At 46.0% G+C, this 26,889-nt stretch overlaps 1 protein-coding gene across 8 annotated transcripts in view; it reads right to left on the reverse strand.

The window, feature by feature from the left end:
• LOC110502147 (tyrosine-protein phosphatase non-receptor type 4) overlaps positions 1 to 26,889 on the reverse strand; it is a 109,401-nt gene that overhangs the window by 28,578 nt on the left and 53,934 nt on the right. For all 8 annotated transcript variants that reach the window (XM_036959300.2, XM_090216153.1, XM_036959301.2 and 5 more), the window contains 10 exons: positions 25,115 to 25,157; positions 24,951 to 25,029; positions 16,242 to 16,286; positions 15,489 to 15,541; positions 12,584 to 12,704; positions 12,265 to 12,352; positions 10,613 to 10,701; positions 7,818 to 7,881; positions 3,009 to 3,181; positions 2,356 to 2,424 (listed from right to left, as the gene is read on the reverse strand). In XM_036959300.2, the coding sequence (XP_036815195.1) occupies positions 2,356 to 2,424; positions 3,009 to 3,181; positions 7,818 to 7,881; positions 10,613 to 10,701; positions 12,265 to 12,352; positions 12,584 to 12,704; positions 15,489 to 15,541; positions 16,242 to 16,286; positions 24,951 to 25,029; positions 25,115 to 25,157 (824 nt within the window). The remainder of the gene's footprint in view (positions 1 to 2,355; positions 2,425 to 3,008; positions 3,182 to 7,817; positions 7,882 to 10,612; positions 10,702 to 12,264; positions 12,353 to 12,583; positions 12,705 to 15,488; positions 15,542 to 16,241; positions 16,287 to 24,950; positions 25,030 to 25,114; positions 25,158 to 26,889) is intronic.

The following is a 26,889-nucleotide window of genomic DNA, read 5'->3' on the forward strand; positions in this document are numbered from 1 at the left end:
AGTCATTGCGTAAGTATTCACCCCTTTCATTTAGGCAAGCATAAATTAGTTCAGAAGTAAAAATGTGGCTTAATCAATCACACACAATAAGTTTTATGGACTCACTCTGTGTGAAATAATAAGGATCAACATGATTGTTGATTGACTACCCCTTCCATCTGCCCCCCATACATACATCTATCTGTAAGGTCCATCAGTCAAGTATTGACTTTCAAGCATTGATTCAACTACAAAGACCAGGGAGCTTTTGGAAAGCCTCATAAAGAAGGGCAGTGATTGGTAGATGGGTTACAATAAATCAGACACTGAATATCTCTCTAAGCATGGTCAAGTTAATAATCATGCTGTGGATTATGTATTAAACCACCTAGACACAAAGATGCAGTTGTCTTTCTGATCTGAGCGGCAGGACAGGAAGGAAACTGCTTAGGGTTGTCACCTTGAGGCCATTGGTGATTTTAAAACATGTACAGAGTTCAAAGGCTGTGATGGGAGAAAACTGAGGATGGATCAACATTGTAGTGACTCCACAATAATTACCTAAATGACAGAGTGAAAAGGAGAACACTGATATACATAATATTCCAAAACATTAAAATGTATGCAAAGAGGCACTAAAGTATTACTGCAACAAAAAATGACCTAAATGCAAAGCCTTATGTTTGGGGCGAATCCACCACATCACCGAGTACCACTCTACTTATTTTCAAGCATGGTGGTGGCTGCATCATGGTATGGGTATGCTTGTCATCGGCAAAGACTGGGGAGTTTTTCAGGATGAAAAGACAAGGGATGGAGCTAAGCACAGGCCAAATCCTAGAGAAAAACCTGGTCCAGTCTGCTTTCCAGCAGACAAGTTCATCTTTCGGCAGGACAATAACCTACAGCACAAAGCCACATCTACACTGGAGTTACTTACCAAGAAGACAGTGAATGTTCCTGAGTGGTCAAGTTACAGTTTTGACATAAATCTGCTTGAAAATCTATGTCAAGATCCAACACCTTGAACAAAATGGGCAAATATTGCACAATCCAGGTGTGCAAAGCTCTTAGAGACTTATCTAAGTAGACTCACATCTGTAATTGCTGCCAAAGGTGTTTCTAACAAGTATTTACTCAGGGGCGTAAATAATTATTTAACTTCTTTGATATAGAGGGCGCTCTTTTAATTTTTGGATAAAAAAAAACTTTACCGTTTTAAGCGCAATATTTTGTCACGAAAAGATGCTCGACTATGCATATAATTGACAGCTTTGGAAAGAAAACACTCTGACGTTTCCAAATCTGCAAAGATATTGTCTGTGAGTGCCACAGAACTGATGCTACAGGCGAAACCAAGATGAAATTTAAAATAGGAAGTACCTCCAGATTTTGAAGGCGCTGTGTTTCAATGAGTCCTTACATGGCTGTGTATGGGTCACGAATGAGCTTAGACTTTCTGTCGTTTCCCCATAGTGTCGACAGCATTGTGACGTATTTGTAGGCATATCATTGGAAGATTGACCATTTTACACTACATATACCAGATGGCCGCTTGGTGTCCTCCGTCGCAATTATTGCGTAATCTCCAGCTGCATGTATTTTTCTGTTTGCTTCCGAGGAGAAACCCAACTGCCACAAATGATTTATCATCGAATAGATATGTGAAAACACCTTGAGGATTGATTCTAAACAACGTTTGCCATGTTTCTGTCGATATTATGGAGTTAATTTGGAAAAAAGTTTGGCGTTGTAATGACAACATTTTTGTTTTTTTTTCTTAGCCAAACGTCATGAACAAAACGGAGCGATTTCTCCTACACAAATAATATTTTTGGAAAAACTGAACATTTGCTATCTAACAGAGTCTCCTCATTGAAAACATCCGAAGTTCTTCAAAGGTAAATGACTTTATTTGAATGCTTTTCTTGTTTTTGTGAAAATGTTGCCTGCTGAATGCTAGGCTTAATGCTATGCTAGCTATCAATACTCTTTCACAAATGCTTGTGTAGCTATGGTTGAAAAGCATATTTTGAAAATCTGAGATTACAGTGTTGTTAACAAAAGGCTAAGCTTGTGAGTCAATATATTTCTTTCATTTCATTTGCGATTTTCATGAATAGTTAACGTTGCGTTATGGTAATGAGCTTGAGGCTATGATTACGCTCCCGGCTACGGGTTTGCGCGACGCTAGAGGTTAATCAAGGAATACTAGTGTTTTGCTTTTCATTCATTCATGTAGATCGTTGACAAAAAAAATACAATTAATGAATTTTAATCCCAAAATGTAACAAGAAAATGTACAGAAATTCAAGGGAGGTGTAGATATTCTATAGACACTGTACATATTTATAGTATAGTGTTGTGTTGTATTACCTGGCAAACACCCTGTTCTTGATCCCCTTCTCTTTGCCATACTGCACCGACTGCACCTCGGTCCTCCCGCTGCATAGAACACGTTCAAACAACATCCAAACCATCCCTTTAGTAACACTCAGCCACATCTTACAAACTGCTGTTTTGTGCTGCAACTCACATCCCAATTGGAGCTTTAAAAAAAAATGCATCAACAATCTCCCAACTCTGTTTCACCCAAACTGTATATCTCACCGGACGAAACACCCTCTTACCACCCCCCTCCATCCCCTTCACAGCTCAAAGCAAATGCTCAAGTACTTCAACAATGAACAGTTTGTTTTATTTGTACCCTTTCTAATCTCCATCTGAGACGTGAATCCATATGAATAATGGAAAAACTCCTTTTACCCCAAAAGCGTTTTGAAAGGACTAAAGAAAAACAAGCCCAGTTTTGGGTTTGCGTTAATAATTAATCTACTTTTCCCAAAGATGAGAGCACAATAGGCAACCACTAATACAATTCCCCAAACACTGACTGTTGATGCCACTCATCGTGACCTCGCAAACATCTTTGACCTGTGTTGACATTTCAGTTGCAGTGCTTCGTGCCTTGCAGGTATAGTGTGTATGGGTTGATGCATGCACCTGTGGCAATGGGGATTTTATCTTACCAGTAACGAAACTTGGAGCCCAGGGTAAAATAGTGGGCAAAGAAGTTCTTCTGAGGGGGAACGGGCCGGTCCAGACGGAAGAAGGTGTGATGCTCTACACAGGTCTTCCATAGGTTCTTACAGGCTCTGTAGCTCACCATGTTAAACCCCAGCAAGGTCTCCCTCGTCTCATTCTGTAGGGGGAGGGAGAGAGATAAAAAGTAGAGGAGTGAGGGAGAGACAGAATGAGAGAGTGAGGGAGAGACAGAATGACAGTGAGTAACAACAATAATGAGAAAGAACATGTTCCTATACTAAGAGCAATATATTCTGAGCTGCTGTTATGTGACCACCCCCACACATCATTCAATTCCTTTAATCCATAGGCTTTATTGTGTACTATGAATTGGGGGGGGGGGGGGGGGGGGCAGTAATGAGGTGTTGAGTTAAAATATTGGTCCTATGGTCACAGATGTCAAGACAATGCTACAGTGCCATTTTCATAGATGGGGAAATAGAATGTGTTGGATTAGCCACCATGATCCGGTAGGTTTGTCGCACGAGACAATTCATCTCTATTTGCAGCCCCAACATCCCCATACCCCTCCCTCAGCCTCCACAGTGTTTCCTGAGGGCACATGCCACATCCCCATACCCCTCCCTCAGCCTCCACAGTGTTTCCTGAGGGCACATGCCACATCCCCATACCCCGCCCTCAGCCTCCAGTGTTTCCTGAGGGCACATGCCACATCCCCATACCCCTCCCTCAGCCTCTACGGTGTTTCCTGAGGGCACATGCCACATCCCCATACCCCTCTCTCAGCCTCTACGGTGTTTCCTGAGGGCACATGCCACATCCCCATACCCCTCCCTCAGCCTCCACAGTGTTTCCTGGGGGCACATGCCACATCCCCATACCCCTCCCTCAGCCTCCACAGTGTTTCCTGAGGGCACATGCCACATCCCCATACCCCTCCCTCAGCCTCCACAGTGTTTCCTGAGGGCACATGCCACATCCCCATACCCCTCCCTCAGCCTCTACGGTGTTTCCTGAGGGCACATGCCACATCCCCATACCCCTCCCTCAGCCTCCACGGTGTTTCCTGAGGGCACATGCCACATCCCCATACCCCTCCCTCAGCCTCCAGTGTTTCCTGAGGGCACATGCCACATCCCAAACCCCTCCCTCAGCCTCTACAGTGTTTCCTGAGGGAACATGCCACTCGTCATGAAGACATGGTGGTCCCCATTCCCACTTGGGTCATTATGTTCAGAGACAGCCATAGCATAATGTTCTAGTAAGCTGTCTGATTAATATAGCCTGTGAGCCTAGTTAAGGTTCAGCGTCCTTTAAAAAATATATATGTTTACTTTTCTGTGACTGTCCACACTAGCATCTTGAAACGTCGTCAAGGAAGAGCAGGTTCTCAGCATCTTGAAACGTCGTCAAGGAAGAGCAGGTTCTCAGCATCTTGAAACGTTGTCAAGGAAGAGCAGGTTCTCAGCATCTTGAAACGTCGTCAAGGAAGAGCAGGTTCTCAGCATCGTTGTCAAGGAAGAGCAGGTTCTCAGCATCTTGAAACGTCGTCAAGGAAGAGCAGGTTCTCAGCATCTTGAAACGTCGTCAAGGAAGAGCAGGTTCTCAGCATCGTTGTCAAGGAAGAGCAGGTTCTCAGCATCTTGAAACGTCGTCAAGGAAGAGCAGGTTCTCAGCATCTTGAAACATTGTCAAGGAAGAGTAGCTTCTCAGCATCTTGAAACATCGTCAAGGAAGAGCAGGTTCTCAGCATCTTGAAACATCGTCAAAGAAGCAGGTTATCTGACCAACACCATCATCATGTACAGTAGACTAAAGCTCCCCTCGCCTCACCAAGAGGTCAGATAATGTTAGGCGATTAGGACTGGCTCACAGTCGGTGTTCCAATTCATCCCAAAGGTGTTCGATGGGGTTGAGATCAGGGTTCTGCGCAGGCCATTCAAGTTCTTCGACACCGATCTCGACAAACCATTTCTGTATGGACCTTGCATTGTGCATGGGGGCATTTTCATGTTGGAACAGGAAAGGGCCTTCCCCAAACTGTTGCCACAAAGTTGGAAGCACAGAATCATCTAGAATGTCATTGTATGCTGTAGCTTTAAGATTTCCCTTCACTGGAACAAAGGGGAATGGCCCGAACCAGGAAAAACAGTCCCAGACCATTATTCCTTCACCAAACTTTACAGTTGGCACTATGCATTCGGGCAGGTAGCTTTCTCCTGGCATCCGTCAAACCCAGATTCATCCGTCAGACTGCCAGATGGTGAAGCGTGATTCATCACTCCACAGAATGTGTTTCCATGACCGAGAGCTTTACACCACTCCAGCTTGGCATTGCACATGGTGATCTTCGGTTTGTGTGCGGCTGCTCAGCCATAGAAACCCACTTCATGAAGCTCCTGACAAACACATTTTGTACTGGAGCTGCTTCCAGAGGCAGTTTGGAATTCAGTAGTGAGTGTTGCAACCCAGGACAGATGTTTTTACGCGCTTCAGCGGTCCCGTTCTATAAGCTTGTGTGGCCTACCACTTCGCGGCTGCTCCTAGACATTTCCACTTCACAATAACAGCACTTACAGTTGACCGGGGCAGCTCCAACAAGGAAGCATTTTTTTTTTTTTTTTTAACTGACTTGTTGGGAAGGTGGCATCCTATGACGGTGCCACGTTGAAAGTCACTGAGCTCTTCAATAAGGACATTTTACAGGCAATGTTTGTCTATGGAGACTGCATGGCTGTGTGCTCGATTTTATACACCTGTCAGCAACGGATGTAGCGGAAATAGCCGAATCTACTAATTTGAAGGGGTGTCCACATACTTTTGTATATATAGTGTATATACAGTGCATTCAGAAAGTATTCATACCCATTGACTTTATCCACATTTTGCTACGTTACAGCCTTATTCTAAAATGTATTACATTTATTTTTTCCATCATCAATCTACACACAATACCACATTATGACAAAGCAAAAACAGGTGTGTAAAAGGTTTTGCAAATGTATTTCAAAAATGTTTTAAAAAATAAATAAATAAAATAATAAAATAAATAAATAAATCTATATATACATTTACATAAGTATTCAGACCCTTTGCTATGAGACTTGAAATTGAGCTCAGGTTTATCCTGTTTCCATTGATCCTCCTTGAGATGTTTCTACAACTTGATTGGAGTCCACCTTTGGTAAATTCAATTGATTGGACATGACTTGGAAAGGGACACACCTGTCTATATAAGGTCCCACAGTTGACAGTGCATGTCAGAGCAAAAACCAAGCCATGAGGTCGAAGGAATTGTCCGTAGACTTCCGAGACAGGATTGTGTCGAGGCACAGATCTGGGGAAGGGTACCAAAACATTTCTGCAGCATTGAAGGTCCCCAAGAACACATTGGCCTCCATCATTATTTCTAAAAACCTGTTTTCACTTTCCATTATGGGATATTGTGTGTAGATTTATGAATATTTAAATGTTTTAAAAAAAATATATCTACAGATAAAGCTGTAACGTAACAAAATGTGGAAAAGTCAAGGGGTCTGAATACTTTCTAAATGCACTATATATATTTTATTATATACTATACATATACACATACATACACATACATACATATACATATATATACATATACATACATACATACATACATACACACACACACACACACACATACATATCTACATACATATCTATCTATCTATATATCTGTGTGTGTGATGTATAGACAATTTGGACAGCATATGGATTGAATATGTAGTATATCTGAAGAACAGTATATGTATAGTATATAATAAAATATATATTGCTTGCAGGAACAACTTACTACTTTTCCTTACTACAGGAGGAAAATGTAAAAGGAGGGAAATGAATTTCCTGGTTCGTTGTTGCTTTTTAAAGCATGTGCAGTGACCTGCGCTCACATGACCCATATCTACATGGGCCCTGCGTCCCAAATGGAACCCTGTCCCCTATACATGGCACTACTTTGATCAAAGCCCTGGTCAAAAGTAGTGCACTGCATAGGGACTAGGGTTAAATTTGGGACGCAATCCATGAATAATTCAGTTCGAGTGACACCCTGGAGGCTGGGCGACGGCCGCAGTGCTCTTAGTACAACTGCTCTGGAAAAAACCCTTCTCCATTATGAAACCAGGGAGGGAGAGGGGTGATGGGGCTGTTTTGGGGATCTTTTCCTGAGATTCCATGGAACAGAGGAAGTAGGAGAGGGAGCCTGCAGCCCTTTCAATTCATTTTCAGATCACGCTCCCCACGCTCCCCACCCAAAATGAATTATCTATTCTTCATAATTAATAAGCATTTAAGAGGCTCTCCCTCCGTTGCTCTTCCAGATTTCAGTGACAGTCAGCGGCTGAGCAGGCAAGTGATTATGCCAGAAAACCAGTTCATCAAATAAACAAATATGGACACTGGGTCTGGGTGAGGGGGCAGTTAATGTTGTTCATGTCTAAGCTTGGTTGTTTCAGATTGATATGGTGCCTGTGGAGTGATGAGGGACTGGACCAGTGGTAGGTGGTCCATTAGCAGTGCTAGCTAGTTTCCTCCCTGAGGAAGAGCCAGACAACTGGATCTAGTTTGGGGACACTAATGGCAGGGAAGCACAGTTACACAAGCTGAGGCAGAACCGGTGGCTGTGTTCACTGCTGTGTTTTCTGCTGGGTAAGTCATCATTCCTACTGTATAAAACACATTGCTGCTAGATTAGTAGATCCCGCCTTACATTCACATTTTATTGTCAAAATAAGGACATTGAAAACGACGGCTTGAATACCTACCACTTCTCTCCTGAGCTGAACGAAGAACTGTTTGCACTTGAACAATATTTTCACAATCTTCAACCTGAAAGGGGTGAGTGAGAAATACACAGAAATTGCGTCACAATGTGTGTCACTGCAGAGGGTCTCCTTCCTTCACGGCTCAAATCAGAGCCTTCGCTGCAGAGAGCAGCTGTCTCCCCCTCAAAACTAATCCCCCCTCTCCTCTCTTCCTCCCTTCCCCCTCCCCTCTTCTCTCCCTTCCCCCTACAGCCCTTCTACATGACTCACAGTTCAGATAAATATATTTTAAATTCACACACTCTCTCTAAGACAGCGTCATCTAATATAGCTCATTTGTCAGCCCGTTGTGGACATTAATGGGAGAGAGGCTAGAATTCACACATCTCTCTTAGATACCGGACCCCTCTGCTTTCTGAGAGGAGTAACGTTGTGTATCACCTTTTAATAGCATTGGCAGGCAAGCCAAACAGAGAGAGTGGTCAATGGGAGCGAGCCTTCTCGCTTGACAGTGGAGGACAGCTGTTGTGAAACGCGCCACTGTTAGCAGCCCTAAATTTAGCCTGACTGGAAAGCGTCGGAGCTGCCTGTGCTACAGCAAGCAGCTGGCTTTTAAGAATGGGGATGTGTGCTGTGAGGAGCTAGTGGGGGGTGGGGAAGTGTCTGTGTCAGTGTGTGTGTTGGATTATTACTCGTCTGATGGGGATTTGGGCTGTGCTCTCCCACCCCTTGCACACACTTCCAGTAGCCCCACCAACACAGCTGAATATCAAAGATTTCTAAGAATTAAATCTTTTGGCCTCAAAGACAATCCACATGAAAGTCTAAACCGCTCTGAGATTCTAGGAAGGATCATCTGTAGTTTACAGATGAATATGTAAAACAGTTATGTGATGTGCTTACAAGAATCCTATTTAACACTTCTCGGAATGCTTCTGCAACCTGGAATGATATCTGGGGCGGCAGGTTGCCTAGTGGTTAGAGCGTTGGACTAGTAACCGTAAGGTTTGCAAGATCGAATCCCCGAGCTGACAAGGTAAAAATCTGTCATTCTGCCCCTGAACAAGGCAGTTAACTTCTTGGTGACAGGGGGGCAGTATTGAGTAGCTTGGATGAATAAGGTGCCCAGAGTAAACTGCCTGCTACTCTGTTTCAGATGCAAATATATGCATATTATTAGTATATTTGGATAGAAAACACTCTGAAGTTTCTAAAACTGTTTGAATGATGTCTGTGAGTATAACAGAACTCATATGGCAACCTCAGAAAAATCCAACCAGGAAGTGGGAAATCTGAAGTTTTTCAACTCTTTGACATTCCAATATACAGTGTAAATGGGGTCATAATGCACTTCCTAAGGCTTCCACTAGATGTCAACAGTCTTTAGAACTTTGTTTCAGGCTTCTACTATGAAGGGGGAGAGAATGAGAGGGGATTGAGCCAGGTGTCTGGCAGAGTGCCCAACGCTCGTGAGGCGCGGTCAAGAGAGAGTTAACTCTCGTTCCATTGCTTTTCTACAAACAATGAAATTCTCCGGTTGGAACATTATTGAAGATTTATGATAAAAACATCCTAAAGATTGATTCTATACTTAGTTTGACAAGTTTCTATGACCTGTAATATAACTTTTCGAACATTTCGTCTGACGTTCGGCTGGACCTGAACGCGTTTGGATTTGTTTACCAAACACCCTAACAAAAGAAGCTATTTGGACATAATTGATGAACTTTATCGAACAAATCAAACATTTATTGAGGAACTGGGATTCCTGGGAGTGCATTCTGATGAAGATCATCAAAGGTAAGTGAATATTTATAATGCTATTTCTGACTAATGTTGACGACACAATATGGCGGATATCTTTTTGGCTGCTTTGTTGTCTGAACACTGTACTCAGATTATTGCATGGTTTGCTTTTTCCGTGTTTTTTTTATATATTTTTTAAATCTGACACAGCGGTTGCATTAAGGAGAAGTATATCTCTAATTCCATGTATAACACTTGTTTTTCATCAACATTTATAATGAGTATTTCTGTAAATAGATGTGGCTCTCTGCACAATCACTGAGTGTTTTAGAACTACTGAACGTAACGCGCCAATGTAAAATGAGATTTTTTGATATAAATATGCACTTCAGCAAACAAAACATACATGTATTGTGTAACATTAAGTCCTATGAGTGTAATCTGATGAAGATCATCAAAGGTTAGTGATTAATTTTATCTCTATTTGTGCTTTTTGTGACTCCTCTCTTTGGCTGGAAAAATGGCTGTGTTTTTCTGTGACTTGGTGGTGACCTAACAATCGTTTGTGGTGCTTTCGCTGTAAAGCCTTTTTGAAATCAGACACTGTGGCCGGATTAACGAGAATTTATCTTTAAAATTGTGTAAAATTCGTGCATGCTTGAGGAATTTTAATTGAGATTTTTGTTGTTTTGAATTTGGCGACCTGCACTTTCACTGGCGAGTTGGGACGCGACCTTCCCACATATCCCAGAGAGGTTAAATTAACTGTTCCTAGGCCGTCATTGAAAATAAGAATTTGTTCTTAACTGACTTGCCTAGTTAAATAAAAGGTCAAATAAAAAATATCTACATTAAAAAATAAATATCCTCATCTTTCCTCTTCCTACTTAGACATTCTAAATGCTTACTGTATGTGTAACACAATCTACCGAAGTGGACGCTCTGTGTGATCACAAACGATCCCCTTGTAGCAACGATCAAATTAATTATAGGATTTACAAATCGCCTCATCTTGTATCAGAATCAAAAGACTCCAGTTTGTCACTCACCAGGGAAAGCAGTTGATTCGTACCCTGTTCTTGTAAACCACGATCCCTGCTGACATCACCCCAATTAAAATCTCAGTGTTGCGTTGATCCTGGAACACACACACAGAGACAGAGAGAGAAAATTAAGTGTCTAAGCACCCTGACAGTGGGCCAGCCTGGTGAAAGCTTTGGAGGGGGTACAGACACAGACCCTCTCCTCCTATGGCAGGAGTGGGGGTACAGACACAGACCCTCTCCTCCTATCTCCCTCCCCCCATCTCTCTACGGCAGGGTGGGGGTACAGACACAGATCTTATCCTCCCATCTCCCTCCCTCCCCCCCATCTCTCTATGGCAGGGTGGGGGTACAGACACAGACCTTCTCCTCCTATCTCCCTCCCCCCATCTCTCTATGGCAGGGTGGGGGTACAGACACAGACCCTATCCTCCCATCTCCCTCCCCCCATCTCTCTATGGCAGGGTGGGGGTACAGACACAGACACTCTCCTCCTATCTCCCTCCCCCCATCTCTCTATGGCAGGGTGGGGGTACAGACAATGACCCTCTCCTCCTATCTCTCTATTGCAGGGTGGGGGTACAGACAAGGACCCTCTCCTCCTATCTCTCTATGGCAGTACAGACACAGACCCTCTCCTCCTATCTCCCTCCCCCCATCTCTCTATGGCAGGGGTGGGGTGGGGTGGGGTAAGAGTATGACAACAGTAGGGGGGCAACATAGTCCCTAGTTTAAAATGGGGCACACCCACTCCACCTCTTCACTGTAATAGTGTGATGATCATTCTACAGCAAAAATGGCTGGATGGACAATGGTGGCTGGGCCTCAGTTGAGATCTGCCATTCACTCATTGTACCAATCATTTTGTGACCTGCTTTGTCTTATGAACCAAACTACTATCCAGACAAAAACAACCAAACCTAGACAGTCAGACAGACAGACCAAGACACCCAAACATGCACATAAAAGTACACAGACAGACCAGACAACACACACACACACACACACACACACACACATTATCTGGGACAAAAAGAGAAGTCTGTCTAATCGGACAATGAGGGAAATCTCTGTACTCCAGACAATGGCTGGATTAGTGGATTCCCTAGTCCACAGACACACAGACACAGCTTGTCAAGGCTCAGTGGTTCTGCTGTTCCTCAGCTATAAAGGGATACTTCAGGATTTTGGCAATGAGGCCCTTTATCTACTTACACAGAGTCAGATTAACTTGTGGACACCATTTTTATGTCTCTGTGTCCAGTATGAAGGAAGCTCGAGATAGCGCAATGACTGGAAGTCTATGGGTAACGCTAGTTAGCACTGGCTCACAAAACTACCTCTAACTTCCTTCATACTGAACACAGAGACATTAAAATGGTGTCCACAACTTCATCTGACTCTGTGTAAGTAGATAAAGGGCCTCATTGCCAAAATCCTAAAGCATCCCTTTAAAGGCTTCATGAGGGCCTGGCAGCTGGGGACAGAGGAATTACATACTACTGTACGCTGCCTCAACCTACTTGTACCTGCTGGCTTAGAAAGCACAGGTTTTTCTAGGGCTAAAGCACAGCTTTATGGAACATGGGTATCAGTGCTGCTATGACAAGTGCCCTTTCTACTGTAGCAGTGACAGACACACAGGGGAGCAGCCTTACCCTTGCATAGTGCAACTCCACTCCGTACAGCTCCAGCGTCCGTGCTGTGTTCAGGTAATTAAACTCTGACTGGGCAGAAGACAGACCACTGAGAAGTAGAGAGAACGAGAGAGAGATAAATGAGTGGGAGACGGTTCCTCTAATCAAACGCACGTAATCCATTCACAGAAGATGGAGCAGCACAGTGAGACCATGCCTGGAAATGCACTCAATAAAACCATGAAAACCTAGTCTGCTTTAACAGCTGGGGCAGACAAGTGACAAGCATACAGCTGTGACTGAACATGTGTGCCTGGGGCATGAAGATGGGCCTCTCTACCTGTGCTGTTGGTGGTGTTTGGTGACCTCCTTGTGGAACCCTTGTGGTGGGTTGGGGATGAAGCAGAACTCTGAGAGGTATCCAGGAGCATGATCCGAGTCACTGTAGTCTCCCAACTCAGCTACACAACGCACAGAGAGAGAATCTATTCAATAGTACACAGACAGTTAAGTCGACACACATAGCCTATATGATACACAGCAAACAGTAGGCCTATATTGTACTGGACAGACAAACCATTGCCTATCAATGCAGTAATGAATACAAGAACCTCAATCAAAAGCCTGGTTATGAGGTCTGTTTATAAAATACACAAGTGGGTTGAGAAGCTTTGGACCACCAACCACCACTACAATAGCTGAGTACCTCAGATCCATTAGCTTGTGGTCGTGTGTGAAACAGACACCAATTCATTGGAGTGGACCTCTTAAAAGGCCAATCCTTCATTGTAACAATAACAAAGCAGTGTCCTTGCCTCTGGTTTTGTGAAAAAGCTGAGGAATTCAAGGACTGACCATACAATATAACATGTATTGTTTTAAGCATGTTGAAGCTATACAGTGTTTGTTTACAAACATTGGAATAAAACAAGCTTGTATTAGTTATATTCAAGAATCAATGGGTATTTTTAACTCATTTATAAGTCCAAAAATGGATGTAGCAACTGCTGCTTTAAAATGGATAGTTTGTGATTTTGACAATGTCTCAAAGTGCATTTTAAAGGAAGTTGCCACCTAGCGTTTGCACAAATGGTAACTAGCGTAATGACAGGAAGTCATGCCTAGTTTGACTTACTGTCATTGCGCTAACGCTAGTTAGCATTGGATTGCAAAACTACATCTAACTTCGTTCATACTGGACGCAGAGACGTAAATATGACATCAACAACTCAATCTGACTCTGGGGAAAAATCCCTTTAACTAGGGCACATAACAAACGGATCAATTCAAAACAGTTCTTGATCTAAATCACCACACAAAAAAAAAGACACGCAATGTTAAAACTAACCGGTCAATTGCCTATGGATTTATGAGCAGTATGCAAATAAATATCTACACAGCACTAACACCAAAGCTTTCAGCAGAGTGCATTTCTTGATCAAATTTGACCAGCCTCACTGATTTGGTAAAACTAACCGAATGACCAGCAGCATTGAATCATCTTGAAACTGAATTGAACCTAAAATGATTCAATGAAAACCTTCTCTTGGGGAGGGACATTGAGCTAAGTGAGATTCTGGACATGGACACCCACAGGTTGTGTTAGAGGTGCAGTTCAAATCCCTCCAGTGACCTATATAGCCATGAGACTCCCTGGGGAGTTTGGAGAGAGAGGCAAGCCTCAGCGGGCCACTGAAGTGGGAATGTGGACAGATTGAATGGGGACAGACCATTGGCTATCCCCCTCTCCAATCTGTCAGGAGCCATTATTCAGGTCAATCTGGTGACACAGGCTGGTAAACTACACTCCTCAGGCTAATGGGCCCATCACAATGGTAGGCTGTGGTTCTATGCTAGCTGTGGACCGCTAGGCTAGGCTATACTGTGATAACATGTTACAGTAGTCAGCGTGCTAATTTATTAGCTAGAATGTTGGTTACCGAGTAATAATAATAGCATCAAACACCTGGAAACCATGTGTTTGATATATTTGATACCATTCTACGTCAGCCATTACCATAAACCTGTTCTCCACACACTCTTGTGGTGTGTGCTGCACTATACTGTGCCTTGCTGTCCTGAGCATGCTTGGCGAATGGCCAGTCACACTACCAGCACAGAAAAGTCATACCACACAAATCAATCTGGGACAAAAGATGGGGAGAAACAGCCTAATGATTAGCATAGCGTTCCGTATACAGCTCTCCATGTCCTGCTAACGTTGGCTGTCATTGTAAATAAGAATTTGTTCTTAACTGACTTGCCTAGTTAAATAAAGGTTCATTCAATTAAAAAAGCAACAAGGGCATAAAGAGAGGATTATGGCCGATTTCAGGCTCTGCTGCAAACTGCTTGTTTTTTTGGGGTGAGAGAATGAAAGAATAATTTGGATATGACATCTTAAAAAGTTATGCAAAGCAGCACACACAGTGTGACCATTGGGAAGTCCTGGAGAGTACACTGACTCTCAACTAAAGGCTTACAACACACATCTTTCTAGTCATCTCACAACAAAAACGCTGGAGTTGCCTAGTGGCCAGAAACTGTGTAGCCTTGTATGAAGCAACAGAGAGATCAAATGTGTGAATTAACTACAAGTAGCTACATATCTTTAGCAGCAGGCCAGGAGAATGGGTACTTACATTGAACAGCATGGGACGCCAGGAGAACGGGTACTTACATTGAACAGCATGGGACGCCAGGAGAACGGGTACTTACATTGAACAGCATGGGACGCCAGGAGAACGGGTACTTACATTGAACAGCATGGGACACCAGGAGAACGGGTACTTACATTGAACAGCATGGGACACCAGGAGAACGGGTACTTACATTGAACAGCATGGGACGCCAGGAGAACGGGTACTTACATTGAACAGCATGGAACACCAGGAGAACGGGTACTTACATTGAACAGCATGGGACGCCAGGAGAACGGGTACTTACATTGAACAGCATGGGACGCCAGGAGAACGGGTACTTACATTGAACAGCATGGGACGCCAGGAGAACGGGTACTTACATTGAACAGCATGGGACACCAGGAGAACGGGTACTTACATTGAACAGCATGGGACGCCAGGAGAACGGGTACTTACATTGAACAGCATGGGACACCAGGAGAACGTGTACTTACATTGAACAGCATAGGACACCAGGAGAACGGGTACTTACATTGAACAGCATGGGACACCAGGAGAACGGGTAATTGAACAGCATGGGACGCCAGGAGAACGGGTACTTACATTGAACAGCATAGGACGCCAGGAGTGCGGCAGTGTTGTGTGGACAGGGCAGTCTGTGGGACACAAACCACAAACACACAAGTCACCACATTAATTCATTTGGATCAATAGGAAAATCATTACAACAGCTTTTACTGATGGCTGCTACCAATAAAGTGTAGTGTACCCGCGTGCTGGTCTGGTAGAATCAGTGTTAGTCCACTAGAACAGTGTGTGAGCGTGCTGGCCCGGTAGAATCAGTGTTAGTCCACATGAACAGTGTGTCAGCGTGCTGGCCCGGTAGAATCAGTGTTAGTCCACTAGAACAGTGTGTCAGCGTGCTGGCCCGGTAGAATCAGTGTTAGTCCACTAGAACAGTGTGTCAGCGTGCTGGCCCGGTAGAATCAGTGTTAGTCCACATGAACAGTGTGTCAGCGTGCTGGCCCGGTAGAATCAGTGTTAGTCCACATGAACAGTGTGTCAGCGTGCTGGCCCGGTAGAATCAGTGTTAGTCCACATGAACAGTGTGTCAGCGTGCTGGCCTGGTAGAATCAGTGTTAGTCCACTAGAACAGTGTGTCAGCGTGCTGGCCCGGTAGAATCAGTGTTAGTCCACTAGAACAGTGTGTCAGCGTGCTGGCCCGGTAGAATCAGTGTTAGTCCACTAGAAGAGTGTGTCAGTGTGCTGGCCCGGTAGAATCAGTGTTAGTCCACTAGAACAGTGTGTGAGTGTGCTGCTGAACCTGTGTAAATAAGAACAGCCAACTGAACTAACCTTCCAGTCAGGATGTCCTGTTTGAGCTGGAGGAAATACTGGTACCTACAGGGAATAAGGAGAGCAGTTACACCAACAACAATGAGATACAGATGTCTCTGTGATTATGGACCAGAGGACATAATGTACAGTACACTAGAAAAAGCAGCTGGACCAGACCCACTCACATGGAGCTTCTCCCATGCTCATTGCTTAGGCAACATTTCTATGACTTAACTTGTAGCCTGTTGTTTTTGTGTATAACTAATACTGAATTAAACTCATCATAGTGTAAGAGCTCACCAGTACTGTTGTTGTGTGCTGTCTGGAATCGATAACGCACATCCAAAACAGATCCATGCCTCCATCTTAGACATGCAAAGTGGTTTACTCACTTAATAAGGCTGTCTGAGCAATATCATGCTTGAGTGGTGCATGGATTGAGTAAATAACACTGGAGTATCTAGTTGACTGTAACTCTGTTTTTAATGACCATGGATGGACACCCTTGCAATAGGGGCTGACAGCATCCATGGCATGCTATTCACATTTATGTCTAGCTGTGTGCCAGGCAGCCAGCAGTAGAATTAGCCCATTATTGGTTAATATACCTACCAAGCTGATCCTAGTCTTAGACCAAGTTGTCGCAAACTCTCAACCCCAGACCTACTCCTAACCCGTTTACTGTAGTCTTCTCCATTAGTAGAATGATTAGCTGAGGGCTTTTAGCAAGTGCAATACAGTAACACAGGGTAATTCATCTTCTTTTATGGGCATGACATGGCATGGTTGTAATATTAATAACACTAATGACTAAATAAGACAAATGACAAGAGATACCAACATTTACACAAAAACAGTACATTACAGAGAGACCATAGCTACATCAATCTACAAGCTCACATCCACCAAACCCAATGGAAGTGTTTCCATTAAGACCAGGAAGGGTTGCCATATTTTCACAAAGTGGTTGAATTTATTTCTTAAAGCATAGGCAATCTTCTCCATATGAATACACGTGTTCATTTCAGAGAGCCGTCTTGTAATTTGGAGAGGGGAAATTATTTCCATGTCAATGCAACACATTTTCTTGCAGTGGCAAGAGCGATTTCTGTAAATTTGATTTTGAAGTTATTCCTCAAATTCACATTTGTGAAGTTACCCAGAAGGTATATTTCAGGGTCAAGGGGGAAACGGACCTCCATAATAAAGGCCAGGGTGTCACAAACATCATGCCAGAAGGTTTGTAATTTAGTACACTGACAAGTTAAATGCAAAAACTGTCTTCTGTTGTTCCACATCTAAAACACATTTCTGATATTTCAGGGTGTAACCTCTGAGGCGTCAGATAGAGTTGGTGGAGGAAGTTGTAATGTAGAAGTCTATATCTAGAGTTGATGGTCGCTGACACACTATCGTGGCATAGGTCCAATCATAGACCCTTATCAATTGTAGGATTCAAATCGGATTCCCATCGCTCTCTTGACTTATGTACATCTGGTTTTGGGCATTGTTGCATTAGCAATGAGTACACTCTGGATATAAATATGTGTGTGTCATTGTTATCATGGAGTAGTTGTTCAAAACTTGATAGGTTTGGTAAAGTCATATCTCAAAGACGTTCTGAGAAAGTTTCTTAACTCTAAATAATAAAATAAATTATTATTGGATAAATGGTATTTATCTTTAAGTTGCTCAAATGACATACAGTTGAAGTCTGAAATTTACATACACCTTAGCCAAATACATTTAAACTCAGTTTTTCACAATTCCTGTCATTTAATCCTAGTAAAATGACATTTTTAGGTCAGTTAAGATCACCACTTTGTTTTAAGAATGTGAAATGTCAGAATAATAGTAGAGAGAATGATTTATTTCAGCTTTTATTTCTTTCATCACATTGCCAGTGGGTCAGAAGTTTACATACACCAATTAGTGTTTGGTAACATCACCTTTAAATTGTTTAACTTGGGTCAAACGTTTCAGGTAGCCTTCCACAAGCTTCCCACAATAAGTTGGGTGAATTTTGGCCCATTACTCCTGACAGAGCTGGTGTAACTGAGTCAGGTTTGTAGGCCTCCTTGCTCGCACACTTTTTCAGTTCTGCCCACAAATTTTATATAGGATTGAGGTCAGGGTTTTGTGATGGCCACTCCAATATCTTGACTGTGTTGTCCTTAAAGCCATTTTGCCATGACTTTGGAAGTATGTTTGGGGTGATTGTCCATTTGGAAGACCCATTTGCAACCAAGCTTTAACTTCCTGACTGATGTCTTGAGATGTTTCTTCAATATATCCACAAAATGTTCCATCCTCATGATGCCATCTATTTGGTGAAGTGCACCAGTCCCTCCTGCAGCAAAGCACCCCCACAACATGATGCTGCCACCCCCGTGCTTCACGGTTGGGATGGTGTCCTTCCGCTTGCAAGCCTCCCCCTTTTTCCTCCAAACATAAATGGTCATTATGGCCAAACAGTTCTATTTTGTTTCATCAGAACAGAGAACATTTCTCCAAAAAGTACGATCTTTGTTCCCATGTGCAGTTGCAAACCGTAGTCTGGCTTTTTTTATGGCGGTTTTGGAGCAGTGGCTTCTTCCTTGCTGAGCAACCTTCCAGGTTAGGTTGATATAGGACTCGTTTTACTGTGGATATAGATACTTGTGTACCTGTTTCCTTCAGCATCTTCACAAGGTCCTTTGCTGCTGTTCTGGGATTGATTTGCACTTTTCGCACCAAAGCACGTTCATCTCTAGGAGACAGAACGTGTCTCCTTCCTGAGCGGTATGACGGTTGCGTGGTCCCATGGTGTTTATACTTGCATACTATTGTTTGTACAGATGAACGTGGAACCTTCAGGCGTTTGGAAATTGCTCCCAAGGATGAACCAGACTTGGGGAGGTCTACAATTTTCTTTCTGGGGTCTTGGCGGATTTCTTTTGATTTTCTCATGATGTCAAGCAAAGAGGTACTGAGTTTGAAGGTAGGCCTTGAAATACATTCACAGGTACACCTCCAATTGACTCCAATGATGTCAATTAGCCTATCAGAAGCTTCTAAAGCCATGACATAATTTTAGAGAATTTTCCGAGCTGTTTAAAAGCACAGTCAACTTAGTGTACGTAAACTTCTGACCAACTGGAATTGTGATACAGTGAATTACAAGTGAAATAATCTGTCTGCAAACAATTGTTGGAAAAATGACCTTTGTCATGCATAAAGGAGATGTCCTAATCAACTTGCCAAAACTATAGTTTGTTAACAAAAATATGTGGAGTAGTTGAAAAACAAGTTTTAATGACTCCAACCTAAGTGTATGTAATCTTCTGACTTCAACTGTAAGTACCTCATCTATATAACAATGTTCTACATGACATAAGTACCCCATCTATATAACAATGTTCAATATGATTTGTTCCCTTCTCATGCTAATGTTGAAACATGTTGCTATCCAAGATCATTGGCAGGAGTCTGTTTTGCAACAGGGGTGTGTTGGGTGACAAGTCCTGTTTCAGACCAAATAACTTACAAATGTCATACCAAGATCTTACTAAATTGATGGTACAGGGATTGCTTGTTCTTGTGGATATAGTCTTGGGGTTCCACTTGCGAGGCATGCAAGACTAAACATTGCGAAATGCAGAATTCCAAGATAAGTGTATCTCTCTGCCTGCCTGCCTGCCTGTCTGTATCTCTCTGCCTGCCTGCATCTCTCTGCCTGCCTGCCCCTCCTCTCAATTCAATTCAAGGGGCTTTATTGGCATGGGAAACATACGTTAACATTGCCAAAGCAAGTGAAGTAGACAATATACAAAAGTGAAATAGACAAAAATGTACAGTAAACATTACAAAAGAATAAAAACATTACAAAAGTCATATTATGTCTATATACAGTGTTGTAATGATGTGAAAATAGTTCAAGTACAAAAGGGAAAATAAAGCAAAAATGGGTTGTATTTACAATGGTGTTTGTTCTTCACTGGTTGCCCTTTTCTTGTGGCAACAGGTCACAAATATGGCTGCTGTAATGGCACACTGTGGAATTTCACCCAGTAGATATGGGAGTTTATCAAAATTGGGCTTGTTTTCAAATTCTTTGTGGATCTGAGTAATCTGAGGGAAATATGTGTCTCTAATATGGTCATACATTTGGCAGGAAGTTAGTAAATGCAGCTCAGTTTCCACTTCATTTTGTGGGCAGTGAGCACATAGCCTGTCTTCCCGAGAGCCACGCCTGTTCACGGCAGCCGTTCTCAATAGTAAGGCTATGCTCACTAAATCTGTACATTGTCAAAGCTTTCCTTAAGTTCGGGTCAGTCACAGTGGTCAAGTATTCTAGTTTGCTCAGTTTTTTTGTTAATTCTTTCCAGTGTCTTTTTGTTTTCTCATGATTTGGTTGGGTCTAATTGTGTTGCTGTTCTGGGGCTCTGTGGGGTCTGTTTGTGTTTGTGAACAGAGCCCGAGCATCAGCTTGCTTAGGAGACTCTTCTCCAGGTTCATCTCTCTGTAGGTAATGGCTTTTTTTACAAAAGGTTTGGGAATCGCTTCCTTTTAGGTGGTTGAAGAATTTAACAGCTCTTTTCTGGATCTCTCCCTCCTGCCCCTCTCTCTCCGTCCCTCCCTAGCGCTAGCCTTCCTGCCCCTCTCTCTCCCTCCCTCCCTAGCGCTGGCCTTCCTGCCCCTCTCTCTCCCTCCCTCCCTAGCGCTGGCCTTCCTGCCCCTCTCTCTCCCTCCCTAGAGCTGGCCTTCCTGCCCCTCTCCCTCCCTAGCGCTGGCCTTCCTGCCCCTCTCCCTCCCTAGCGCTGGCCTTCCTGCCCCTCTCCCTCCCTAGAGCTGGCCTTCCTGCCCCTCTCCCTCCCTAACGCTGGCCTTCCTGCCCCTCTCCCTCCCTAGAGCTGGCCTTCCTGCCCCTCTCCCTCCCTCCCTAGAGCTGGCCTTCCTGCCCCTCTCCCTCCCTAGAGCTGGCCTTCCTGCCCCTCTCCCTCCCTAACGCTGGCCTTCCTGCCCCTCTCCCTCCCTAGAGCTGGCCTTCCTGCCCCTCTCCCTCCCTCCCTAGAGCTGGCCTTCCTGTCCCTCTCCCTCCCTAGAGCTGGCCTTCCTGACCCTCTCCCTGCCTAGCGCTGGCCTTCCTGCCCCTCTCCCTCCCTAGCGCTGGCCTTCCTGCCCCTCTCCCTCCCTAGAGCTGGCCTTCCTGCCCCTCTCTCTCCCTCCCTCCCTAGCGCTGGCCTTCCTGCCCCTCTCTCTCCCTCCCTCCCTAGCGCTGGCCTTCCTGCCCCTCTCTCTCCCTCCCTAGAGCTGGCCTTCCTGCCCCTCTCCCTCCCTAGCGCTGGCCTTCCTGCCCCTCTCCCTCCCTAGCGCTGGCCTTCCTGCCCCTCTCCCTCCCTAGAGCTGGCCTTCCTGCCCCTCTCCCTCCCTAACGCTGGCCTTCCTGCCCCTCTCCCTCCCTAGAGCTGGCCTTCCTGCCCCTCTCCCTCCCTCCCTAGAGCTGGCCTTCCTGCCCCTCTCCCTCCCTAGAGCTGGCCTTCCTGCCCCTCTCCCTCCCTAACGCTGGCCTTCCTGCCCCTCTCCCTCCCTAGAGCTGGCCTTCCTGCCCCTCTCCCTCCCTCCCTAGAGCTGGCCTTCCTGTCCCTCTCCCTCCCTAGAGCTGGCCTTCCTGACCCTCTCCCTGCCTAGCGCTGGCCTTCCTGCCCCTCTCCCTCCCTAGCGCTGGCCTTCCTGCCCCTCTCCCTCCCTAGAGCTGGCCTTCCTGCCCCTCTCTCTCCCTCCCTCCCTAGCGCTGGCCTTCCTGCCCCTCTCTCTCCCTCCCTCCCTAGCGCTGGCCTTCCTGCCCCTCTCTCTCCCTCCCTAGAGCTGGCCTTCCTGCCCCTCTCCCTCCCTAGCGCTGGCCTTCCTGCCCCTCTCCCTCCCTAGCGCTGGCCTTCCTGCCCCTCTCCCTCCCTAGAGCTGGCCTTCCTGCCCCTCTCCCTCCCTAACGCTGGCCTTCCTGCCCCTCTCCCTCCCTAGAGCTGGCCTTCCTGCCCCTCTCCCTCCCTCCCTAGAGCTGGCCTTCCTGTCCCTCTCCCTCCCTAGAGCTGGCCTTCCTGACCCTCTCCCTGCCTAGCGCTGGCCTTCCTGCCCCTCTCCCTCCCTAGCGCTGGCCTTCCTGCCCCTCTCCCTCCCTAGAGCTGGCCTTCCTGCCCCTCTCTCTCCCTCCCTCCCTAGCGCTGGCCTTCCTGACCCTCTCCCTGCCTAGCGCTGGCATTCCTGCCCCTCTCCCTCCCTAACGCTGGCCTTCCTGCCCCTCTCCCTCCCTAGCGCTGGCCTTCCTGCCCCTCTCCCTCCCTAACGCTGGCCTTCCTGCCCCTCTCCCTCCTTAGCGCTGGCCTCCCTGCCCCTCTCCCTGCCTAGAGCTGGCCTTCCTGCCCCTCTCCCTCCCTAACGCTGGCCTTCCTGCCCCTCTCCATCCTTAGCGCTGGCCTTCCTCCCCCTCTCCCTCCCTAACGCTGGCCTTCCTGCCCCTCTCCCTCCCTCCCTAGAGCTGGCCTTCCTGCCCCTCTCACTCCCTAACGCTGGCCTTCCTGCCCCTCTCCCTCCTTAGCGCTGGCCTTCCTGCCCCTCTCCCTCCCTAGAGCTGGCCTTCCTGCCCCTCTCCCTCCTTAGCGCTGGCCTGCCTGCACCTCTTCCTCCCTAGAGCTGGCCTTCCTGCCCCTCTCCCTCCCTAACGCTGGCCTTCCTGCCCCTCTCCCTCCTTAGCGCTGGCCTTCCTGCCCCTCTCCCTCCCTAGCGCTGGCCTTCCTGCCCCTCACCCTCCCTAGCGCTGGCCTTCCTGCCCCTCTCCCTCCTTAGCGCTGGCCTTCCTGCCCCTCTCCCTCCCTAGCGCTGGCCTTCCTGCCCCTCTCCCTCCCTAGCGCTGGCCTTCCTGCCCCTCTCCCTCCCTAGCGCTGGCCTTCCTGCCCCTCTCCCTCCTTAGCGCTGGCCTTCCTGCCCCTCTCCCTCCCTAGCGCTGGCCTTCCTGCCCCTCTCCCTCCCTAGCGCTGGCCTTCCTGCCCCTCTCCCTCCCTAGCGCTGGCCTTCCTGCCCCTCTCCCTCCCTAGCGCTGGCCTTCCTGCCCCTCTCCCTCCCTAGCGCTGGCCTTCCTGCCCCTCTCCCTCCCTAGCGCTGGCCTTCCTGCCCCTCTCCCTGCCTAGCGCTGGCCTTCCTGCCCCTCTCCCTGCCTAGCGCTGGCCTTCCTGCCCCTCTCCCTGCCTAGCGCTGGCCTTCCTGCCCCTCTCCCTCCTTAGCGCTGGCCTTCCTGCCCCTCTCCCTCCCTAACGCTGGCCTTCCTGCCCCTCTCCCTCCCTAGCGCTGGCCTTCCTGCACCTCTCCCTCCTTACCGCTGGCCTTCCTGCCCCTCTCCCTCCTTAGCGCTGGCCTTCCTGCCCCTCTCCCTCCCTAGCGCTGGCCTTCCTGCCCCTCTCCCTCCCTAGCGCTGGCCTTCCTGCCCCTCTCCCTCCCTAGCGCTGGCCTTCCTGCCCCTCTCCCTCCCTAGCGCTGGCCTTCCTGCCCCTCTCCCTCCTTACCGCTGGCCATCCTGGCCTTCTCCCTGCCTAGCGCTGGCCTTCCTGCCCCTCTCCCTCCTTAGCGCTGGCCTTCCTGCCCCTCTCCCTCCCTAACGCTGGCCTTCCTGCCCCTCTCCCTCCCTAGCGCTGGCCTTCCTGCACCTCTCCCTCCTTACCGCTGGCCTTCCTGCCCCTTTCCCTCCTTAGCGCTGGCCTTCCTGCCCCTCTCCCTCCCTAGCGCTGGCCTTCCTGCCCCTCTCCCTCCCTAGCGCTGGCCTTCCTGCCCCTCTCCCTCCCTAGCGCTGGCCTTCCTGGCCTTCTCCCTGCCTAGCGCTGGCCTTCCTGCCCCTCTCCCTCCTTAGCGCTGGCCTTCCTGCTCTTTCACTTTGCTAATGATGCATGTGTGTGTTCAGTCTGTTGCCTGGAGAATATCCTAGTTCAATCATGGGACTGATGTCGCCGGGCTACAGAAGTATTTACTGAAGAGCACAACTTTTCAGTACTCTTTGTTGCTGAGTGGGTGGGGCTGTTTTTGTCTCATAATATGAAATTACAGTAGGCTACTGGTAGCCTGTAAAGATTACCCTTTTCAGATATAATGGAATGGAAAGCGCCTCGTCTACAGCATTTTTGTTTGTCTGTTAGGGTAAGGCTACACAATGGCTTTTTAAATGCCGACACAAAACTTTCTCTGGAGATATGAATGGCATTTTAGTTGTCTGTAAAGTAATGCTGCTTCTGAAGTGGGTCTAACTTCCATCACTAGGCGACCAGAACTGTCAATCAAATCATCTCAAACTGCTTCGCACAGCCTGCCTGCAGAACACTCTCTCCTAAAAAAGTAAAGTTATTTTAAATACCGTGACTTACCAAGACATTTAGTAGAAAGAAAGTACATCTAGCTACTCTACCATAAAAAACAACACAGCAGGTCATCAATCAGCAACGTTTCTTGTGGTCAGAGAAAGAATAGAACATATGCCGGAGCAGAACTCTACCGTCTGAAAAGGTACAGACCCTTCTGAAGCCTTCATAACTTGTTATCAGTGGTCGCTATTGACATGTTACTGTAGCTGCATTCCATGTCTGTAAAGGGTTGCAGTTGATATAACGTCATTGCCGGGTCATACATATGTAGTAGGACCATTATTCTACATTTTGAATTGACGTGGAATTTTGGCAGAAATGTTCCATTTCTAATTAGTATCCTTACCTAGTGTACTCTTCCTGAAGTTTATTAGGGTCGGTCACAAAGAACTTCACTCTGAAGCTCAGATTATGAGGCGATCCCCCTGTAAATGCACAATGAGAGATTATTGTATCTACACTTAAAAAGAACCACTTCCTAGTTCATCCATCTACTGAAGGTTCACCTACGTTTAAGTTGCTTCCTGATGGGTTTGTTTGGATCCAGCCATCTCTGTAAAAGATAAATGAGGAGAAACTCAATGACACAACAGCATTTCCTCAGCAGCCGTGTTCATTCTCAATTATTCACAAGTCAGCCCCCTCCACCTCTCACTCTCTGTTTTCTAGTTGGTAAATGCGGGCTGGGCCGTGATGATCTGTAGCTAGTAACAGTGCATTCGGAAAGTATTCAGAACCGTTCACTTTTTACACAGTCACATTAAAGCCTTATTCTAAAATGCATTAAATAGAAACAAATCCTCAATCTACACACAATTCCCCATAAATGACAAAGAAAAAACAGGTTTAGAAATGTTTGCAAATGCATTACATTTAAAAAAAAAATGAAATAGCTTATTTACATAGACCCTTTGCTATGAGACTCGAAATTGAGCTAAGGTGCATCCTGTTTCCATTGATCATTCTTGAGATTCTTTGACAACTTGGAGCCCACCTGTGGTAAATTCAATTGACTGGACATGATTTAGAAAGGCACACACCTGTCTATATAAGGTCCCACAGTTGACAGTGCATGTCAGAGCAAAAACCAAGCCATGAGGTCTAAGGAATTGTCCGTAGAGCTCCGAGACAGGATTGTGTCGAGGCACAGATCTGGGGAAGGGTACCAAAACATTTCTGCAGCATTGAAAGTCCAAGAACACAGTGGCCTCCATCATTCTTAAATGGAAGAAGTTTGAAACCACCAATACTTTTCTTAGAGCTGGTCGCCCAGCCAAACTGAACAATCGGGGGAGAAGGGCCTTGGTCAGGGAGGTGACCAAGTATCCGATGGTCACTCTGAAAGAGCTCCGGAGTTCCTCTGTGGAGATGGGAGAAACTTCCAGAAGGACAACCATCTCCGCAGCACTCCACCAATCAGACCTTATGGTACAGTGGCCAGACAGAAGCCACTCCTCAATAAAAGGCACCTAAAGGACTCTCAGACCAAGAGAAACAAGATTCTCTGGTCTGCTGAAACCAAGATTGAACTCTTTGGCCTGAATGGCAAGCGTCAAGTCTGGAGGAAACCAGGCACCGCTCATTACCAGGCTAATACCAATTGAAGCATGGTGGTGGTAGAATTATACTGTGGGGATGTTAGTCAGGATTGAGGGAAAGGTGAGCAGTAAATAGAGATCCTTGATGAGATCCTCGTCTAGAGCGCTCAGGACATCAGCCTGGGGAAAAGTTCACTTCCTAACAGTCTCTGAAAGTCCTTGAGTGGTCCAGGCAGAGCTCGGACTTGAACCCGATCTAACATCTCTGGAGAGACCTGAAAATAGCTGTGCAATGACGCTCCATATCCAACCTGACAGACCTTGAGAGGATCTGCAGAAAATAAATGGAAGAAACTCCCCAAATACAGGTGTGCCAAGCTTGTAGCATCATACTCAAGAAGTCTGTAATCGCTGCAAAAGGTACTTTAACAAAGTACGGAGTAAATACAACTCACCACCTGGAATCCGTCTTATGTAGCAACATTTGAATTTCTGTTATTTACATTGGATAAATTAGAGACTCAGAGCTACAAAATGGTATTTCATACACTGCATTTGAGGAAACAATGGGAAAGTAATTCTGCTTTGAAAGTTGATTAAATTGTAAACTCACTTTTGAGAAAATGTTTTGGTACTACTATTGGAGAGCCCTTCTTTGTCTACACCCATTCAGCATCGTTCACACACTGATCCGTGCGTCCTGTACTAATTGTCCAGCTACTTCCAGACATCTAAGAGAGAGAGAAC

The sequence above is a fragment of the Oncorhynchus mykiss genome, chromosome 22 (assembly GCF_057628025.1).
Source record: "Oncorhynchus mykiss isolate SJ-2025 chromosome 22, ASM5762802v1, whole genome shotgun sequence".
Lineage (NCBI taxonomy): Eukaryota > Metazoa > Chordata > Actinopteri > Salmoniformes > Salmonidae > Oncorhynchus > Oncorhynchus mykiss.